The 21,828-nt window shown below is 39.5% G+C and overlaps 1 protein-coding gene across 1 annotated transcript; it reads left to right on the top strand.

The window, feature by feature from the left end:
- The first annotated feature begins 11,903 nt into the window (after positions 1-11,903).
- LOC139732106 (gem-associated protein 2-like) lies at positions 11,904-21,580 on the top strand. The gene is made up of 6 exons (XM_071642974.1): positions 11,904-12,042; positions 16,299-16,386; positions 17,269-17,415; positions 18,190-18,369; positions 20,083-20,262; positions 21,445-21,580. The coding sequence occupies exons 1-6, from the start codon at positions 11,918-11,920 to the stop codon at positions 21,538-21,540; spliced, it is 816 nt and encodes a 271-aa protein (XP_071499075.1). The 5' UTR covers positions 11,904-11,917; the 3' UTR covers positions 21,541-21,580.
- The last annotated feature ends 248 nt before the right edge of the window (positions 21,581-21,828 follow it).

Genomic DNA, 21,828 nt, shown 5'->3' with positions numbered 1-21,828 from the left:
CCGTTCAAAAGTTATGAATTTTTGAAGTTTTTGTGCAGTACCCGCTGGATGAGAAGACTACTGCAGTGTATGAATAACTTGCGTACAACGATATAAAGAAAATATAAAGAGAATTTCACAAAATTCCATCTTTTGAAAAAAGTACACATTCCCCTGACTCGTTACCGACAAATATTATGGGTAATATTATTCCCCCTGCCTTTAGAAAGAGGCAAGTCAAGTGCTCTTTTATTATGCGAAAAAAGTGAAAACGTGTTGAATTTTCTTTTACATTTTCTTTATACTGTTGTACGCATATGACTCACAAGCTGTAGTAGTCTCCTCATCCAGCGGTTCCAACACAAAAATTTAAAAAATTCATAACTTTTGCATCGATTGTCCAATTTTCCTCAAACTTTCACTGATGTGTTCTACTAATATTGTTGCATTTTCTCAATCCTTATGTTTATGAAGGTGAACTTGTCCTTTAATTTACCTATTTTGAGAGTGCTAGTTGCTGTTGTTGCTGCTGTTGTCGTTGTTGTTCTTGTTGTGGTTAAGAGCATTTGTACTGCACGGTCTTGGAGTACTCCTGTTTTAGATTTCTTTTCAATCTGACGATGTATATATATTCAGTATTTCGTACTCTGATTTTGTATCTTGATTCTGTGTTCACCATTGATTCTGTACAGTAAACATCACCAGGCCGCAGATACATGGGATATACAAGGATCGTTTAGGGGCTTGAGGAACTTTGCAACATTTTTTGCAACAACAAACTGGTCGACAAAGACAAGATCTGGAGTACATTCTCAAGTGCTTGAGAGCACAAACATCGGGAAGTATAATGTATAGACCTTACACACTAAGAAATACGGGTTCAAATTTGAACCCCCAAATTGTCGCTGTACAACCACCCTACAGGGTGCAACTTTGCACCCAACAAGCAATTTGCACTCTTAGAGGTGCAATACACTGAATTTTGAACCTGCAGTGGTGCGAATTTGCACCCTCAGTTTTGTGCTAATCAAGGGTGCAAATATGCACCATAAACATTAATGATTATATTGCAAATTGAAAATTTTGACCACGAGTACCAAGGTTTTACTCGTAAGATCAAACTTACACTCTGATGGATATGTCTGTATCTTTGTAGTACGAATTTAAATATTAAGAGATTTAATTTTCTACTTGCATAATAAAAGGTCCAATTGTGCTACCCAGGGTGCCGCTACAGGGACAAATAGGGTGCAAATTTGAACCTTTATTTCTTAGTGTGCATATACTTTTTGTACAGTTTCATGCTTCATTAACAGATAAATAGTGATGGGCCTGATCCATGTTCCAACTTTTTTCGAAGCCGACATGTCTATCTGATGTTGCTGCAGATCAGTAGGCCTTCAACTCGTGATTGAGCACTTTATAGCGGTCTACAAGCACGTTCCTCAGCAACTCACCGAAACCCTCCCATCACATCACGAGTTTTCTCTGAAAACATTCCGGAGGAAGAAGGACAGAGAACTGTTCTCCTTTAGGAAATGCTAACCCTATTACGACTTTACGGATCCATAATGCATGGTCAACGATTATGCAAAGCATAATGCAAAGTTTTATTGCAGTCGTTGACAGCAATGATATGTTTGCATTCGGAAGGTCAGTTTCGTCACGATCGAATACAGTCATGAATCCTTCTAGAATACAGATACCTCCATGCATTAGTGAACATGCCAGCAGGTTTGTGCGAAAGTTCTGTAATTAAGGGCTTTTTACACTTGTAAAATTTTGCTTAGCCCCGGACCAACGGTGGGGCTAAGGGGGGGGGGGGGGCCTTAGCCCCACCGTTGGTACGGGACTATCCTTAGCCCACTTTCTGTTTACACTCGTTTTTGCCAAAGTGGGCTAGCCCCACCGATAGTACGGTACTATCTGGCCCTGCAAAATAGCAGGGGTTAGCACCGCAATTGCGGTGCCAAGCAAGTGAGTGTAAACAGAACGAAAAAATAATCCTGGGCTAAGCGACGGAGACGAAGTCCGACCCTCACTGACCAATCAGAAACGAGGTAATCAAGTGCTGCCGGTGCGTGCGTGTACGTGTACAGTACACAGCGTAATTATGAATATTCATGTGGTTTGGAAAGTCCCGGGCTAAGAAATACGAGTGTAAAAAGGTCAGATTTCTCCTTAGCCCCGGACAAGAGATAGTACGGGACTAATTGGCAAGTGTAAAAAGCTGAAAAAATTGGTACGGGACTAACGATAGTCCTGGGTCAGAGAAAGTCCGGGGTTAAGAAACACAAGTGTAAAAAGCCCTTTTCTGTTTACACTCGTTTTTGCCAAAGTGGGCTAGCCCCACCGATAGTACGGTACTATCTGGCCCTGCAAAATAGCAGGGGTTAGCACCGCAATTGCGGTGCCAAGCAAGTGAGTGTAAACAGAACGAAAAAATAATCCTGGGCTAAGCGACGGAGACGACGTCCGACCCTCACTGACCAATCAGAAACGAGGTAATCAAGTGCTGCCGGTGCGTGCGTGTACGTGTACAGTACACAGCGTAATTATGAATATTCATGTGGTTTGGAAAGTCCGGGGCTAAGAAATACGAGTGTAAAAAGGTCAGTTTTCTCCTTAGCCCCGGACAAGAGATAGTACGGGACTAATTGGCGAGTGTAAAAAGCTGAAAAAATTGGTACGGGACTAACGATAGTCCTGGGTCAGAGAAAGTCCGGGGTTAAGAAACACAAGTGTAAAAAGCCCTTAAGGTATCCGACATCTTCCTTTTGCAACTCAAGTTACGGCGCTAACTAATACAATATCTTCTACTACGCCACCTTCTAATCGCGAATTCTCTGAATTTTATCTTATGTTGGATTCGGATGTCGAAAATGCCATAAAAAATCTGCCAGTAAGATCCTATGAATTAGATCTTATTCCTACATAGCTTCTGGAGAATAGCCTTCCTGATGACCTCCCGAGTGTCATCATTTAAACATCTCCTTGTTGTTTGGCCATGTCCCCGAATCTTTTTTTTTAAGCATCGCTTATACACTTTCTCTTCTCAGGAACTCGAAAGTGGACCCAATGGACAGAAATAACTAAAGACCTAGAGCAAATTACCTTTTCTTGGTACAGCTTTAAAAAAACAACATCAACAACAACAACAAAACTGACCTCTCAACTGAAAGACCACCTTTAAAGGTCCAATATCCTTCGCACCCACCGATCTGCTTACCGAAATCACCATTCAGCAGAAACTGCCTTTGTTAAGGTCTTAAACAATTCTCTAGTGGCAGTCGACAAAGACAACGAAGCAGTGCTTATCTTCCTGGACTAAAGGGCGGCATCCGCCACAACTAATCACAACGTGTTATTTCATCGTCTTGAGATCCACTTTTTTTTCATTCCTTTGATTGTCCTTCGTTGGATATGTTCACATCTCCACAATGGAAATACATCATGTGATCATCAATGACACCGCCTTCTGTCGTGCCAAGTCAAGGTGGGGGGGGGGGGGGGGCACTCCCGCAAGGAAAGTCACATCTGTAAGAATCAAGTTTGGGGCGAATGAAAAGAATGATGTCTTCATATGAAAACCGTAAGCTAATTGAGTGTACATCTTTTTTTGGGGGGTGGAATGAGGCACATGAAAATCTTTGTTTATAACAATTTGAGAACTTCCTTGTTCAAGGAACGCTGATGTGCCGTAGATGAGATCCTCTCATCTACCCAATTTCTAAAGAGAACGAATTGACTTATGAGTGTTTTTTTAATGAAATTTTTGGTTTTGACGCTCCCGTTTTATCACTACGAAAGTTTTCTGCTCCTGTTGATGAGAGACATGTAATGATTTACACGTTGTATACTCTGATAGACAACAGAAATCTGGTTATATTGAAACTGGTAATCCTTTTCTATTATCGATTTTGAAGACCACTGTGACGAGTTTTGTTATTGTAGGTTTTTATGTTTGTGTGTGTGTGTGTTTTTTTTTTTGTTTTTTTTTAACCAAAATCCACTTCTCGAGCTGTTTGAAGTCATGTACTGCGTGAACTAATTGAGAATCACAAATTATTCGTCTCTCCTAAGTATAGCATTGCATATTCAGAACAAATCAACACAAATGCCGATGAAGGGGATGTTCGCTCATAGCATTTTACCGCAGAGAATTGCCTGGATGAACAGCAAAAGAAGCTCATGGAATTGAAATGTAAGAACAAGGCTCTGGCGCGAGTGATAGCGAATCTGAAGAGTCTATTTGACAAGCAACAGAGCGAAGTATGCAATCTTCGTCACTTTTCGGATGAGCTCGAACAGTATTTACAATACTTGAGAGAAAATTGTCTACACGTTTTATGGGATCGCCGAAAGTGCAAAGAAATCAAAGGGTGACAACATAGTCCGTGACATTGTCAACAAGTGGCTTGTGATTACCGTCACAATAAGAACATTTAACGAAAGTAAACTGTGAACTTCTGAAGCAGTGTGAAGTATAATTAAAACACCGGAAGGTAAATTTACGTACTCCACGCTGAAAGGAAGTTTGAAGATTTTTAACTATAATAGTGATTTGATTTCATCTCATTTGTCATTACTGTCATCATGTGAGCTCTTTATTACAAGAATTTACTTGGGAGTCAAGTACACCACTTTACACACAGTAGTTTGTTTTATGATATTAGAATTTTTATGTATCTTTCTGGTAGCTCGAGGATTGCATTATCCCGAACACTGTCTTCTTTCTGTATGTTTCCTGACTGAAAATTTCTGTCTTTAATAAGTCTGCTCGCAATAATACTATAATAGCGAGATTAACCCTTTAACTGCAGTGTGTTGCTACTGTGTAATCCTTTTCACACAGTCTCTTCTTTAGCCTTGGGATGGGTTTCGGTCGCTGATCTCTGAACAAAATAGACGTGCTTAGACTGCTCAAAAAAAAAAGACTTTTCAACCTGTCGCCCGGGAATAATACGCTTAAGGAATTACTCGAGGATGACGATTTTGTGAATACCGTTGCTGGCTTGGTGTCATCGCAGTGGTTGATATCAGACTAGCTGAATTGAAATTGAACATCGCTGAACACGATGGCGTATTTTGTGTAATCTAGTGTGTTTCATTGGGTTTTGCCAATTTAAGTTGAAATCATTTTAAGACAAATCATGCCCCTATTGTCATATCACTTCGTTTTGTTCAATCTTACTTCAAGTACTCGTGATGTTCCAACTAAACTGAATAGCTCAAAATATTATACCAATACGCACAAAGTTGGCCAGCATTTATTTCAAAATTATATACATATTCTAGTTCTCCTAGCTATGTATAAACTATTTAGAAAAGTGTATATAATCGTTAGGATATTTCTGTTTCAAAAATAAAAAAATACACTTTCTAATCTACCAATGTGGCTTACTTAGGCGTAATCATTCAACTACTTATGCTGTCACAGATTTACAAGATAGAATCATTTCTGCTGTTAGACCGTTATATGACATCGGAGTTGAATTTTATCATAAGAATTTGATATAGTTTTAAAAAATAATCAAATTTTGGAGGGCTACTATCAATTTCATAATTGTCAGCTATAGAGAGCGCAATGGTGGACGTGAGGAAAGGGGAACTCTCTCTCTTTCCATTGATACCAAAATATAATTATGTCGACAAACGTCATGCATGACTGAGCACATGAACTTTAAAGACAGCAATGACAAATTGCACTTTTTCCAAGTTTGCGTGTTATTGTGAAGGAACAATGCACGTCTCCCTGCATGAACGAGATCTGTCAATGAAAGTGGTCAAATCACCAGGCCAGGCTGCACGACTGCAGGTTCGTGTTTTCTTCTAGCCTTTCATGGTTCCTAACCTTTGACATTGCCACGTTGTCGATAACTTGGTCCTTCCCGTAAAGGCTAAAGCATTACCCATTTTCTCTCTTCATATTCAAGACATGATTTGTCGCTGCAAGCTATCTATATGTGTTGAATATGAACAGAGAAAAATGTACTGTGTGGGTTGGCCTCAGCTGTGAGAGTGACTAAGTTATCAGACAGGTGGCCATGTTCAAGGTTATGGACCATAAAATCTTAGGAGAAACCCCAAACCCAAATAATGTAATTGATTATGTAGTTCACAATGACTACTTCTCCATAGAAACAAACATACAACTACTCTAAGTGTGAAATAGGTATTGAGATGTCAAAATGGAAGGTTCCTTGTGTAAGCGGACACCACGGTGAAGAACCGTATCCCCCATAAACACTGCTATTTTGTACGCTGACTTGCTTCGTTTGTTTTAGTTTAGAATGGTAGTTTTCGCTCACTTTTAAAGGGACTGACTAAATATGAACGTTTTCTTAAAAGCCTTTTGTTAACAACAACATTATTTTCTAATTTTATCGTCAAAATATGTGTGTCAAAAGTTGGGTACTTTATTTATGCAATTTTCTACATGCATGTTCGGCAGTACGGTGACAGGACACAACGGAACCTTGGAGCCTATATACAGGAGAGATCGTGCAAATGCGTTCACCTCAGTATTTCCTGTCAAGCAGAACGCCATTACCGTGGTAAAATCGTTTTCATGTTTACGCCTTTTTATACATTAATGAATCGTATGATCGTTCGAGCCTGGCTATACCCAACCGTAGGCTCTTCACCGCTTTCTGCCAAACGCATTGTACAAGAACAGACCGGCCAATGATATCAATTTCTATTTCCTGTCACACGGTCACTTTGTCGATCTGGAGCTTTCTGATCTGATCTTGATTAAGCATGTTGTTACAGAAATCATGAAAATTACGAACATGGCCAAACTCATGTAGACAATACAGTTCATGCTAATTGCAGAATGGCACCCAGAATACTGGCAGAATGATAATGTACTCTGCGTGGGGAGTTTCTATCAACTTGGCTTTGGTATAGTAAATAAAACTCTCACTCAGCTATACAGAACAAAGCTTACCCCCATGGATATCCGTTATTGCTGCTGTATTTGCTCCAGTTGACGTTCTGCAAAATGTACTCGAGTCCGAAAAAGAAGCGCTAATAATGTTGGTGAGCTGTTTACCCAGGTGGGTTCGACAATAATATCACCTTGATTTCTTCCGTGCAACGCAGTACACAATGTGTCTCGAAAATGTATCACTCACTGTGCGCTGTATAATGGCATGAAAGTGAACGATTCGACCAAAAAGTACTTTACATGATAATAGAGACGTTGAGCAATTGAGTGCTGTTGTCTATCAAAGCTGCAATAATAGTTGTAATCCAACGGTCTCGGTTCATAGGATTGCTATTATTCTACCAGTTATAGCATTGAATTTTCTTTAAAGGCCCCATTCCGCTGACTATCAGAGGCTCGTCTGATCCCCTTGGTCGGAGGATACTCTGGTCCCTATTACTCCTATTAACAAATACTGCTTTTAAGACCCAAGGCTCCTTCAGTATTAGTGGGAAGTACAGATGAGTTTACGAAACGAAAGTAAAAAGTAAAAAAAAAAGAAAGATCTGCATACGATACTATTTTGAATTGTTTTAGCTTCCTTCTTATCTAAAGACTTCAGAGATACATGGAATCGGAATTCAGTTTAAATATCGTTAGGAGGTGTACTGGTTTTGGAGAGTCTGTTTCCATACAAGATTTCCGACTTGTTTTAGGGCAAATCAGCCAAGTATCTGGTCTAAATCTGATTACCATCCTACTACTGACCGATTAGTTGGACGTTGGTGTCCTGCGATTGTCGGAAATGTTGAGTCAGTGTCAGATCAACCCCGAAACACAACCAGATGAACGGATGACAGATGTCGGGCAGCTACCGGCCTTCGATCCGATTACCCCGATCAACGTCAGATCTTTGTTGGTTTGCTAGAAAACAGGCCCCCAAATTCCGCTTCACAGCTCGGAGTTCATCGGAACTCATCGAAATGCCGAAATTTTAGTATTGCGAGTATCAGACGAGCCTCCGATGGTCAGTGGAATGGGGCCTTGAGCTCAGAGCTAAGTTCGTCATCGGGCGCCTTTCACGATCACAAATCGAATTAGTGTCGGATGAGTGTCGAGTTTGTCTGTTGTGATGTATCAGATTTTTATTACGGAACTATCCGACGTGTTCGAGAGTCGCCCAAAACAAACACAGCACTCGTCGAAGGGTAAACGATATTCTGCACCGATAAGTCGGACTGGTGTCCTGTGATTGTCGTAAGTGTTGGGTCAGTACGTGTCAGATCACAATACAATCACAGTCAGATGCAGATGACAGATATCGGGTTGCTATGCAGCCTTCGATCCGATTACCCTGATCAAGTCAGATCTTTGTTGGATTTGCTGGAAAAGTTCAAGTTGTTCAAGTTCAAGTTCAAGTTGATTTATTTCACTTCCAACAAACAAATAAGAAATACAAGGAAACGCTCATATACACAGACGTCATGAAATCAGTACCACAATGCGATGAACATTGTAAGAAAATATAGGTAAATTATCAACAGAGATACAAATAACTGTTACGTCACTGTGGTAAATGCATAAAAGATATTGCTCGAAATGGAGGAAACTGCTAAAAAGCAGAGCATGTAGAATGCAGTCCCCTCATAGAGAAAAAAAAATTGCAAAAAACAACAACAACAACAACAAATTTCCCTAAGCGGTAGCCAAAAAAAGACAGAGTAATACACACATACATGCACACATACGGACGCACATTAACAAACACATCATGGCGGCTCTCTTGTAAGGAAAAAATTGATGAGAGGATAGAAAGATATAGTAGTGAAGAAGGTAGTAAGTCCGAGGTGGACAGGGGGGGGGGGGGGGGGAGGGGAGAGGAGAGGAAAATGGTGGGTCATAACCAGGGCACTGGAGGCACAGAAGCACGGGCTCGCTGATGAAGAAAGAGTAGTGAGAATAACGAAGCAACAACAACTTTGACAATCAAAAGTAAAAAAAGAAAAATGAATTATGCTGCGTACGAAGTTTTTAGATGATTCTTTAACTTTAAAGAAAATGTATAAAAACTTAAAGCTTCTTTTATATTATTATCCAGAGAATTCCAGAATTTTGGTCCAGAAAAGGAGAATAAAGATTTTGCAAAAACCGTCCTAGTCAAAGGCAAATGATATTCATGGGATTGACGGGTTGGATATGCATGAACAGTTTCATTCTTTAAAAACATGGAATCAAACACAAAGGGGAGAGAATGGTTTGTGAGTTTATACATGAATTGTCCTAATTGCAAACGATAAAGATCATGAATTTTCACAATATTATTTTCGTGGAATAAATTATTAGTATGACTTCTCAAAACAAGACTGAATTCCGCTTGTCGGCTCAAATCCTATCGGAACTTATGGGAACACCAACATTTTGGTATTTCAGTGATCAGATGAATCTCCAGTGGTCACTGGAATGGGACCTTTAATCGGATTACTCTCGACATGTCTTATACACTGACCTGGTGGTACGTCGACCAACACACGACAAATAATTAAATTTATCAGACTCCGATCTGGTAATGGTCCAGTATCCTGCACCTGTACGAAAAAAGTTTATTCTATTAGAGGCCACTACTAGAGACCACTAAAACATTTCTGGTGATTTCTGATGATTTTTGTTAGAATTCAATGAGTTTCAACTGAAGAATATAAATACATGCAAGAACAAAATCAATAATACTGGTTTTCCGCTTTCCGCAATTTTTGCGCTTCTTTCAGTCCAATTCCTTAATGCTGAGACTCCAATCCCAAGCACCTTCTGATCTGGAGATTCTCCCGCCTGAAACCCTTAGCAAACGGGAGACTCCAACTTGATGTGCACGAAGCACAAATCACGAGCGCAAAGCTCGAAGTTCTTTGTGGCCAGGGTCTAGGGCCCTTAAGCGGGCCCTGGAAGCTCTAGGGATCTAGGTGCTCTCTCGTGCTATCTCGGGCTTATTTTTCAACATATGATGACACTACGTAAGAGATCATTTCAAGCAGGAGACATAGAGCCAGGGCGGGAAAAATTAAATCTCAAGCGGAAGAACGGGAGATTTGGCAAAAATGGTCTTTCGGCGGGAGATCTTCCGTCGAAAGCGGGAGAGTTGGAGTCTCTGTTAATGCTGCATTTAATTTAGCAAGATTTAGCCTAGATGACATGTTCGGTATTTCAATTTTATGATCTCTTTATTCAAATTCATTTTGGAGCATTTAAATTACCCTTAACCTCATTTTAATCGACACTTTTTCAAATGAAATTCAAAATACATGCACCATTTTGCTATCGTTCATTCAATTTAGAATGATATAATCATATGTAATGTGCTGCATTCTTTCATTCGAATTAATTTTTAGGAATCAAATTTTGAATGTTCTGCAGTCAATTTAAGCAGACATGTTTATGCTTTCCATTGGTTATTTCTTTACTTTCTTTCATCATAGTCCAGTATGATTGTTTTGTAAGTATCATAACATTTCAAATTTTCGTGTTTATTTTAGAGATTTTGGCAACAGTTTTTTTTTTCAATGTGCTTACTGAGTCTCACAGTCCGAGAAGATAGTGCATATGACCACAACTTTTATCAAATTCTGGCAGCCTACACTGCAAAAAGTACGGTGTTAAATATGAAACACCGAGTTGGTGTTAAATTTAGGGTGCTCATTCATGGTGTCAGATTAACACCTCCGGGTGTCATTTCAAAATTTGAAATTGTTTTTTGAATAGTTTCTTAGTTACTGCACTTCTTGTTAATTTTGAACTTCAACAAGACGATAAAGAATTTTCCGATAAAGTACTTGATTTTTGAAAAAATGTGTAAACACATTTACACCACAGTAACACCAGTTGGTGTGGTCCCCTATTAAAGCTGGACGGGTGTTATACCATTGAAATTAACACCACCAATATCAAATCAACACCATGCGGTGTCATTATTGAATTAACTCTAGCGCAGTGTCAAAAATATCGCCAGCCACAGTGTCAAATTAACACCACGAAGTACCAGGTGAACACTTTTTAACACTCTCACAATACATTTTCTACACCTGTGGGAGTGGTCCTCTATTGAAGTTTGATCGGTGTTAGATTTAACACCCATGGTGTTAAATCTAACACCGATGTTTTTACAGTGTATGAGCACTCAAATATGGATCCGAGTGAGTCGGCCAGTCGAGGTTATGTAATTGATGTAATCCTCAAAATGTTTCTATAAAATTCTTTCTCTGTCTTTTTGAGATATACGTCTGTATATGTATCGTGTGCTGCCATGACTGTAGGCCTATGTAATGACATGTATGAAAGAAAAGGATCGTTACAGAACAACAAACTCGAGTTATATAGGGTAAAAAATGATACTTTTACTGTGGATGAATCAAAATAAAGATACATTGAAATACACGTCTAAATCAATGTTCTCATCTATCCAAAATAGAAATAGGTCTAACATAAAATAAATCTGAATGAATATGTTTGGAGTTTTGACTGCCCATCCGCGAAATTAAATCACTCAAATACCTTTTTGGGCCAGTAATGGCGAATTTGAATGAACGTAGCCGCAAATTTGAAAGACAGGCTCTGCAATAACGAGAGTTTTTGCTAAATTGAATGAACCTTAGATGGACTGACAAAAGTGCAAAATTGACCAGGAGAACCTATGATATTATATCTAATTGCATCAGTTTGAGATGTATGAGATTAGGCTACTGAAAAGAAAAAATAGTTATCAGAATACAGCTATATATGTACAGTGGGCATATTCTAATACTATTTTCAAAACACATTATTTATTGTTGCATGTAACGAGTGCAGTTAGGTATAGGTATGATACCGCAGTTAGGTATAGGTATGATACCGCCTGCGGCGACTTGTGTCCAAGGCTCTGTGTACACGTTGATGTGTGTCCAAGTTTTGACCAGCGCCATCTATGGTCGCCAGTTTAGAGGCGAGAGCGAGCACAAACTTCCGAAAGTATCATGATCGATGGACGACTTGATGCCGACCGCGCTCCCCCTGAACGAGAAGGGCAATCAATTCGAAAATATTGAAGATGAAGAAAATCTTGATAGAGCCCCAACAACTGCCGAGGAATATCTTTTACGTGTCAGGTAAACGGGAATATATTTTGTCCGTCTTCAGTACCGACGTCGCGTCGAGTGGAACGTGGACGTGTTTGTAGTTTAAGCGTTGTAGAACGATGATGCAGTCCCACGAACTGTAAATTGTGTTACAATACAAGAATACAAGGTTTGTTGTAACCCCGTCGCGGGGCGCTGTAACACAGTAACAGCCCTTTACGGTACGTATTCAGTCCGGGAAACCCGCTCATGAGGACCGCCCCCGCGTACGAGGATGGTCCCTCCTCATGAGGACCTCCCCCCTCCTCATGAGGCCCCCCGGGGAACGCCTCATGAGGCCCCCCCTTCACTTCTTATTCATCTCACATCTGACGTATAAATTGTCGCAACTTTGCACGGTGATTTTTTGTTACACACACATGTCCACTATCCATGATGAAAAGAAGAAAAAATCCTGTCTGGTTTTTTTTTTTTTAAATCGAGTTTTAATCACCCGATGCAGAGCGCCCATCAAAACACGGGCGCCAACGCGTTCGCACAATGCAAGACTGCCGCACCTAGCGGCCTGATCCGACTAAATATTTTCGATGCTTTTTTCTGCGGCTCTCACCTCTCCGCGCACGAATCAGCCTCGTGAAGCTGAAGTCTGACATCTTTTTACACAAATTCGTAACGAGAAAAATTAAATCAGTACTAACCTGATCTTGTCCATATATTCCAAATTACTATTCCACACTGATAGAGTAGGTGGGTAGATGACATACTCCAGTTTGTTAGCAAAATAATCACTTTGTAGGTATGACGAGTTCACTTTCTTCGTCAATTCCGCCCACGATTCCGCCGTTTGGGCGCTTTTTCTGGAATCATCCCGCGACGCGACGTACGTCGCATACATCACGCATCCAGCACAAATAAGTACCAGACTGGTATGTGCTGGATGCGTGATGTGATGCGACGTACGTCGCGTCGCGGGATGATTCCAGAGAAAGCGCCCAAACGGTAAGCGGGCGGCGGAATCGTGGGTTGAATTGACGAAGAAAGTGAACTCGTCATACCTACAAAGTGATTATTTTGCTAACAAACTGGAGTATGTCATCTACCCACCTACTCTATCAGTGTGGAATAGTAATTTGGAATATATGGACAAGATCAGGTTAGTACTGATTTAATTTTTCTCGTTACGAATTTGTGTAAAAAGATGTCAGACTTCAGCTTCACGAGGCTAATTCGTGCGCGGAGAGGTGAGAGCCGCAGAAAAAAGCATCGAAAATATTTAGTCGGATCAGGCCGCTAGGTGCGGCAGTCTTGCATTGTGCGAACGCGCTGGCGCCCGTGTTTTGATGGGCGCTCTGCATCGGGTGATTAAAACTCGATTTAAAAAAAAAAAAAAACAGACAGGATTTTTTCTTCTTTTCATCATGGATAGTGGACATGTGTGTGTAACAAAAAATCACCGTGCAAAGTTGCGACAATTTATACGTCAGATGTGAGATGAATAAGAAGTGAAGGGGGGGCCTCATGAGGCGTTCCCCGGGGGGCCTCATGAGGAGGGGGGAGGTCCTCATGAGGAGGGACCATCCTCGTACGCGGGGGCGGTCCTCATGAGCGGGTTTCCCGGACTGGTATTTGTCCGTATGGGGTCGCTGCTGCGGTTAGGTTTGTTGTAGAATCTTAATAAATTTTACTACACCTGCCTACTAACCCTACTACGTACTAGTACTAGGCCTAGGACCTACACTAAATAGCCATGATAATACGCATCGGCTCTTGTTCTTCTTGTTGTTTTGTGTATGTTTGTATATTTCTTTTGATATTCATATATTTGTATCTATGTGTTTTCATTGTATGAATTGTTTGATGATTTTATGTTGAATGGAAATAAATTTGAACTTTGAACTTTGATAAGATGAAAGGAGATCACTCAGCTCGTGCTCGCCAATGATATTTTAATAGGAGTCTAGAATCTTGGTCTAGAACCACCTTGGTAATCCACATTCTCGTGTAAATCTAACAAGTTAGGCTTTCTCTCGTCTGTCAAAGGGTGCGTTCATCAACTCCTTTTCTCGGCAGAAACAGCTTTAACAGGTTTTCCAAACAGCTTTCAAGGAATTTTTATGAGTTGATAAACGCAAAGCTGTTTTGAAAGCCCTTTCAGAAAGCCTTTTCAAAAGGGTGCGTTTATCAACTCTCCTTTTCTCAGCAGAAACAATTTTCCAAACAGCTTTCAAGGAATTTTTACGAGTTGATAAACGCAAAGCTGTTTTGAAAGCCCTTTCGGAGAGCCTTTTCGAAAGCCGCAAATTTGTGGCTTCCCAAACAGGTTTCCTAAACAGATTTTCAGAAACCTGTTTGTAAAAGCTTTTTGAAGTTGATAAACGCAAAGCTGTTTTGAAACGGCTTTGTAGTATTGTACTGCAGTTACGAACAATGCACGCCTTATGACCTCTTCTCCTCGGGTCGAATTGCGCAGTGCAGCTGTGCAGTGACAGGCCAGTTATCGTGTTCGCGAAGAGTTGATAAATGCAACTATTTTGGAAGCCGTTTCTAAAGGGCTTTGGAAATGGCTTTTGAAAGCCGTTTAAACAGGGGAAAGTTGATAAACGCAGCCAAAGTTTCATGCCGCCACTCAGAAATATTTGAAGTACAATTTGTATGTGCTAAACTGGAGATGCCTCATCAGATAGGAAGACAATTGATTCATGTGGCATTGCATCATGACTCATCACTCTCAAAGGAAGATATGTCTTTATGATGGTCATTGCTTTTCACTGTCCCTTCTTAGAAAATAAGCGGCACATTAATAGTACAGGGCTTTGGAAAGGGCTTTGGAAAGGGCTTTGGTAACATGTAAGGGCTTTCGAAAGCCGTTTAAACAGGGGGAAGTTGATAAAGGCAGCCTAAGTTACTTATTAGACTTATTTTAGATACGAATCGATACCTTTGCTTTGGTGGTCACGGATCACGGTGGTGTCAGCAGTGATACTGATGACGATATGAATGAATCAAACTTTAGTGCCTGTGTACCGACTACCGTATCTGACTAGACTATCTGCATCCGTTCAAGTGAAGCAAAGTTGGATAATCTAGATTAGAAGCCTATTGAAAAATTAATCTAGATTATAGAAGCCTATTCAAAAGTTCACTCATATAATAATCCTTTTATCCCCACCAGTGGTGACCGACTGCATAGTACAGTGTAACTGACAAAGTTGACATTAGTTCATAGATTCTACATGTAGAATTTGCTCTCTAGGGTCGCCCGGTTGCTACGTCCACTTTGCTTGCCATATTTTCTTCTTGTTGCAAGCAACATTTTTCCTTTAACTGCCCTCCCTTCAGATCTTGGTCGTGGGTCGCGTGATCCTCCAAAAATTTGCACTAAGATAGTGGCCAATGTAATCTACAACTTATAGTACACGATTGTATAGTTAGATTTTTCAAATTTTAATTCATGTATTTTTGTATTAATCAATTTATGCAAAAATATTTTTTTTTTGCCTATGAATAAAGAAATAAAGCTCCAAGACTTCTTATTTTTGGTGAACATATTCTTTTCAATATCCTCAACAATAATATTGAAGTAAGAATTTGGCTGCATAATTATTTTTTATGTATTTTATTGTTTATTGAATTTCTTATGTATTTCTCTGTTTTTTTACTTTTTGTTTTTTGTTGTTTTTTTAATCAAAATTTGTCGCAGAAACTTTTTAAAGCATAATTAGGCTAAAATAAATCATCAGCCGTTGAAAGTAAAAATGTTTATTTTTGTATGAATTAATTGCATAAACACAATTTACTTTGGATTTGTAAACAAAATCATGTTTTTGAGCAATTTTTGGGTCCACTGATTTTTTTTTTTCAAAGGGGCATGGCTTCAAAACCGTATGCCCATGAGCGACAAATTTGGTCCCAAAAGTTGCGCAATACTTGAAAGAAAAAAAGTCCTAAAATGTCGCGGCGAGAGCATCACATGTTCTGGAATAGTCGTGCGAAACATCAAGGAGGGGGAGGGCAAAATGCCCTTGTGACTAAACTGGTAGACAGAACAAAGGGGATTGTAAAATGTCATTTTACGGACTCACTGTGAGCTTCTGAAAAGCTCCTCCCCATTTAATTTCCACTGGACTTTGAATGAGATATGGGTATAACAGACATGTAGGGTTAAAACGAGGAAGAACTGGATGAAAAACATTTGACATCTTCTGATATGACTTTCTTACTCTATGTGAGTTTACATATAGGTAATTATTAACTATATGTGCATACTTGTTTTGCAAATCCTACAGGTCTGAAGCAAGGAAAACGCCAGATGTTGTGGTGGCGCACTTGAACCGAGATACCTTCAGAAACAAGCAGACAGTTATAGTATCAAATGTGAGTAGTATCTTCCAATGTGCGAGCACTTTTTAAAAGAATGCATACTTCATGGGTTTTCAGCAGGTTTCAGGTCTAAGGTTTTTAGCATGTTGCATTTACACATCATTCATTTTGTATGACATATCTTAAAAATGCAACATTCTTCAATAAAACTTTGCAAAAAATTGCTGACATTCAATGCTGACATTATCCAGCAAGATGTGACTGACATGGGCCCCATTTTATCAAGAGATATAATCAATTGTAAATTCCCTTACCACACAGGGTGCCATAGACTTATGATAGAAATCAACTGTTTAATCAATTATAACTCTTCGTGAAACAGGGCCATGCTTTATAGACACAAATATATTCTATTTCAAGGAAACCTGGAATGTCACTATCCACCATTCTACTGGAATACTGTAAGTGGCCCATAGTTGCATGATTTATCAGACTATTGTCATTTTTTGTTAGTTTGTGTGATACAACAATTCTCACACTACTTGTCTATAAAAATACATAGGGCATCAATTGAAAATATCTACCACAACACATCTTCACCTCTCTGGATAATCTTTCATATCAATGGCCCACGACAAAAGTTTATGTAAGATGATGTATCACATTTTCAGCTTTGATAGAGCGTACATTCTATTACTTCTGTTTTAGTTTTATAACAAGATGTATTGTGTGTATTACTTTTGCAGTAGATAGAAGTTGTATTGATCTTCTTTTTTGTTCATTCCCATTATAAAAAGACTTGCTTTCTGTTTATCTCTCAAGGATTTTCATAAGACTCAGGGAAGCAAAAGTAGGAGCACATGAATTATATCTTTTCATTCTCTTCCATTCCTATCTCAATGCTTTAATTCTTTTCTTTTTCTGTGTATATTCCAGTCCACTGGGTTCACTCCCGCCCCAAGGGGCTATGCACCCACCTTGGATTGGCAGCGTCAGCAGGCAGCAGCTTTCTCAGAGCTGAGACAGAGACTTGTGCGAGTAGAGGCCAGGATTGCAGCAGAGAAGAGAGAGAAAGTTGTCTTGGTGAGATCCTGTTGTTGATTTAGTATTCCATTTGCAAGATCAGCACTGTTTTTTTTTTTTTTTTTTGGGGGGGGGGGGTATCATTGTGCCTTCTTGTTGCTTTGAATGAAAAGCTACCAGTAATCCAGACTTCTCAACCATTCTGAATTTTGGAGCAAAGAATCTAAATTTTTTATTGTTCCCAGCTCATGTTTCAGTAGGAGTTTTCCATTTTTATGCCTACGCCACGAAGTGTCGCCGGAGGCATTATTCTTGATAATTTTACTACACACACCTAGAGGAAATGCTCTTTCTTTCCTACTGTTGAGCCAAATCATCCCTATTTTTTCAGACAAAAAGGTCGGGAGGTCTGAGTAATCTGTGTTTTGAGCAGTTAATTTTTTTTCTTTTCCAGGCAGTTGGCAGATAGTTCTACTTAATTATTTTGTAAGTCAGTTGCTGTGTGAGGGATTATGGTTATCAGAAAGGAAGTGTAAAAAAGCAGCGAAATATACAAACAAACATTATCTTCACTCGGCATATTGTAAAGCTGAGCATATGTACATGTCCACATGAGATGTCACTTTTCTTGTCTGTCTAGTACAATTATTGTAGGTTGAGCTTTTCTTTTTATTCCCATCAAAATGTAATGGTAAGGTGTAATTCATTTCAAGCTTCCACCAGACAAACAGTGCAGCTTACACCTCCAGCTAATAAGTGTTTCTGTTGCTATGCTTGGGAATCTTTGCAGGATAGTGCCAGGTGACATTTAGTTCAATTTCCATTTCCACTCAGCCCAGGTACAAAGACGAGGACTCTTGGTGCCAGTTCTGCCTCGGGCGGGCGTTTCTCGACAGGCTGCGAAAGAAACAAGGGAGACCGCCCGTTAAAGATGAAGAAGAGAACATCTGTGACCTCGTCACGCTGAGTACACCGGTGCCACCACTTATCACTATCATTAGCTCCTTGGATCAGGTAGACACATTTGTGTTCCATTATTATAGATTTTTTTAAATTTTAAAAAAAAAAAAATTTTGATGGGGGTTGGGGGAATATCAAAGCCATCTATGTTTGTGTCGATTAAAAGATGACTTGAAATAAAATGGAAATTACTTGTACTAATACAGCTGTATCTCCTTTTGTGTACTCTTTATGTACAGTATGCAATATGTGCAATGAATGAATATTTCTGTTTGATGTGGAAAAGGGTGAAAGGGAAAAAAAATACTGTTAAGAGGGTCATCTGAGATATGTTTAGTCTTAAATGTGGTGATTAAAATTGACCTTAATTGTTAAAGCATGACTTTTATGACATTCACGACATTGTATGACATCATGATGACTTTGTCACAGTAGTTTCTCAAACTAGTGTTTTTCTACTCAGGCCAACTCTCCATTTTTTTTTTCCCATTTTCCATCAATATCATGTTTAGGTTACACATACATGTACTGTACAAGCTGAAATTTTCGCGTGCAGATATTTTCGAGAATTGCTACTTGGAGAACATTTTCGCATGTTGTCAATTTTGCGGTTGCGAGGGTCTAACTGAACGTAGTTATTCGCTCATTGTTATTTTCGCGGTTCAAACGCGATTCGCGAAATTCGCGAAAATAAAACCACCGCGAAAATTTCAGCTCGTACAGTATGTACACATATGATGGCTGGATATCAGTGTAATGGAGGTTTTAAGTAGATTTTACTGTGTTACCGATAGTAATTTAGTTAGATCAATATCTTCAGCAAATGTGATTAGTGATTTAAAAAAAATAATGATAATAATGACAGGGCAGCACAGTCCTTATGTAACATTTTAAATGCTTAGAGAAATTCAATCCTTGCCATCAGAGTTGTGTAGAGGTTTTCTTTGTGTTTTTATCTAATTGTATTTTTAAGTACATATAGTTATTATCATTTTTTGATAGACTGTAAACACCTAATTCAAACATTCAAGCTCTCAGTTTTATATGCAGAAGAAGTATGTCAAAGGGAGTACTTTTTAAAGACCGTTTGAGAGAAAATGGAGTTTTGGAATTAGTTTCTCCTGCACTTGCATGGATTATTAATCCAGGGCCCTGTTGCATAAAAGTTGAGATTAAAGGGATCGTATAGTTTTGGTTGAGACCTAATTTCAGGTTTCTAACATTCTTTGGTGAGATAATGAGAAACCGCTTATGAAATATGAAGGGGCATGTCTTTCTATGAGGAACTCAACGTTTATTTGATGAAAATTGGTTTTGAAATGGCTGAGATATCCAAAAAAGAGCAATTCTAATAAAGTGTGGGACCCACACTTTATTACGATCGCTTTGTTTTACATTGATTTTGGATGTTTCAGTCATTCCAAACCCGATTTTCATCAAATAAACTTTGAATTCCTCTTAAAATGGTATGCTCTGTACTATATCATAAGTGTTTTCTTGATATCTCGCAAAAAGTTAAAAGCCCAATTCTCCTCTCCACCAATACTGTACCATCCCTTTAAACATAAGTCAGAAAATCAAACATACAACTGTAAGTCTCTAAATACTCCATTCTGATTGGATGACACCAGACTTATGTTTGATTTTCTGACTTATGCTCAATTACATATCTTTATGCAACAGGGCCCAGAGATAGTTTCTAAGCTTGCATGTACACCATCATTTTCTTTGTGACTTTCTTCACTCTGTGGGTACTGCATTTGCTAGGCTATGGTGCAGAAACTACTGGAGTACCACGTGGAGTGGTTAGAGACGGTGGGATTTTCCATTGCCCAGGGCTGCTGGCTGTTTGCCCTGTTGTCCTGCCTTGAGAAGCCCTTGTTAGCTGACTCTACAGCAACCATTCGGACACTGTCAAGGCACTGTGCGACACTGCGTGCTGTCTTGGTAAGTACAGAAATGCATATTTTACGTGTGCAAGTGCATGATGCTGCGAACACACTTTTTTCTTTGATATACAGTATATTCTTGTGGAAATTGAAGTATAAAAATGCTATGAAAATGCAAGGGTACTGTACGTTGTCGCTGAAAAAAGAAAAGAAAATGTGTTTCGAGGCATATCCTATAAAAGTTGGTTCTTTGTAATATTGTAAGGTAGAGTCTTCTATAGGTACATGTCCCTTTATTCACATGTTTGTCATGAAACGCTGCAATGGTAGCAGGACCATACAGTCATATTCATTACTTTGTCAATTTGTGCCTGTGAGCCTTCTTATAACCTACTGTATACGCTATAATTTTCGCGTACATAAATTTTCGCGAATTGCCGCTGTCACACATTTTCGCGAGTGGTTAAATTCGCGATTGGGGGACCAGAGAAAATATGAAGTGGCAGAGAAAGTGTGAATTTTCAACTTACTAGCAATACTAGTTATACACTGCATGAAAAAAACTTACCAAACTCTGCGAACTAGTAAGTTAGAATTCAACATTTTTGAAGTGGTTAAGTCCATCGCGCTAGATTTCTGACGAGTGGTCCCCTTGCGATAATGGATTGGCTCTCTACAGTATTCGTAAGTAGATGTGGACGTGCATAAAACAAGCTTAGCCAGTATGGTCTGTTCGGTAAGCCGTGACGTGGTATACTAGTACTGAAATGTTCGTATCATCAAGGCAAGGGATTCATTTTGGAAGGTAATATTTTCGCGTGTTGTTAATTTCGCGAATAGCTCCCGACTCGCAAAATTCGCGAAGATAAAACCCCCGCGAAATATATAGCGTATACAGTATACCTCCTCTACCCGCCTTAATATCTTGCAGATCAGATTTCACATGGTTTCTGCAGAATTGTCTCCACTAGTCTATAAAGTGTACACTATTGGGGCAAAATCTCCCGCTAATTAAAAAGGGGACTTCTCTATGTCTATTTGGGCTACACAGAAGTTTACCCAATCCTTTTCCAATAAAGGATGTTGAACAGTATTAGGCCAGAAACTTATTGAGTGAACAGTAAACATGAGACATTCTGTACAAGAGAGCACTAGGGAGGGGCTGAATCTTTTAAGTCCCATTTTATTTTTCACTTTCATCCCCATCATCATCACTGTTTCCCCCCAACCTCCGTCGCAGGAGTCCACCAACGATGACAACCTGCCGCCACTCAATCTCCTGATCAGCATCATCGCCAGGTACTTTGACCAGACCGATCTGGCCGACAATGGCTGATGGATACACACCCAGTGTACATGCTGGATGGAGACTGCAAACCGACAGCTGTGATTTCATGCACGAGCATGATAAACAGCTCTACCTGTAAAAGAGCATTCTGAGCAAAATTAATTGTATGATATCCCCCGAACAGAGTTTGGAGGATACTATGGATTTGGCCTCATCACACCGCCACCGCCACCAACGCATACGCCGCAGATTTTGTTGCGAGCATATTAGCCGCAGTTCTTCTTGGATCATCTTCAAATTTGGCATGAAGGTGTATTATGGTAAACGAAGGAGCCT

Source organism: Diadema antillarum, unplaced genomic scaffold, assembly GCF_040938485.1.
Source record: "Diadema antillarum isolate AM-2024a unplaced genomic scaffold, OU_Dant_1.0 seq00000400_RagTag, whole genome shotgun sequence".
NCBI lineage: Eukaryota > Metazoa > Echinodermata > Echinoidea > Diadematoida > Diadematidae > Diadema > Diadema antillarum.
Note: the sequence above shows the minus strand (reverse complement) of the source record. Positions and strands in the feature narration are given on the sequence as shown.

What these genes read in the sequence shown, in the direction of transcription:
- LOC139732106 (XM_071642974.1), top strand. Translation starts at nt 11,918, where the DNA reads ATGGACGACTTGATGCCGACCGCGCTCCCCCTGAACGAGAAGGGCAAT. An exon ending in GAATATCTTTTACGTGTCAG is followed by an intron (nt 12,043 to 16,298) that starts GTAAACGGGAAT and finishes CAAATCCTACAG; the next exon opens with GTCTGAAGCAAGGAAAACGC. An exon ending in AGAGAGAGAAAGTTGTCTTG is followed by an intron (nt 17,416 to 18,189) that starts GTGAGATCCTGT and finishes ATTTCCACTCAG; the next exon opens with CCCAGGTACAAAGACGAGGA.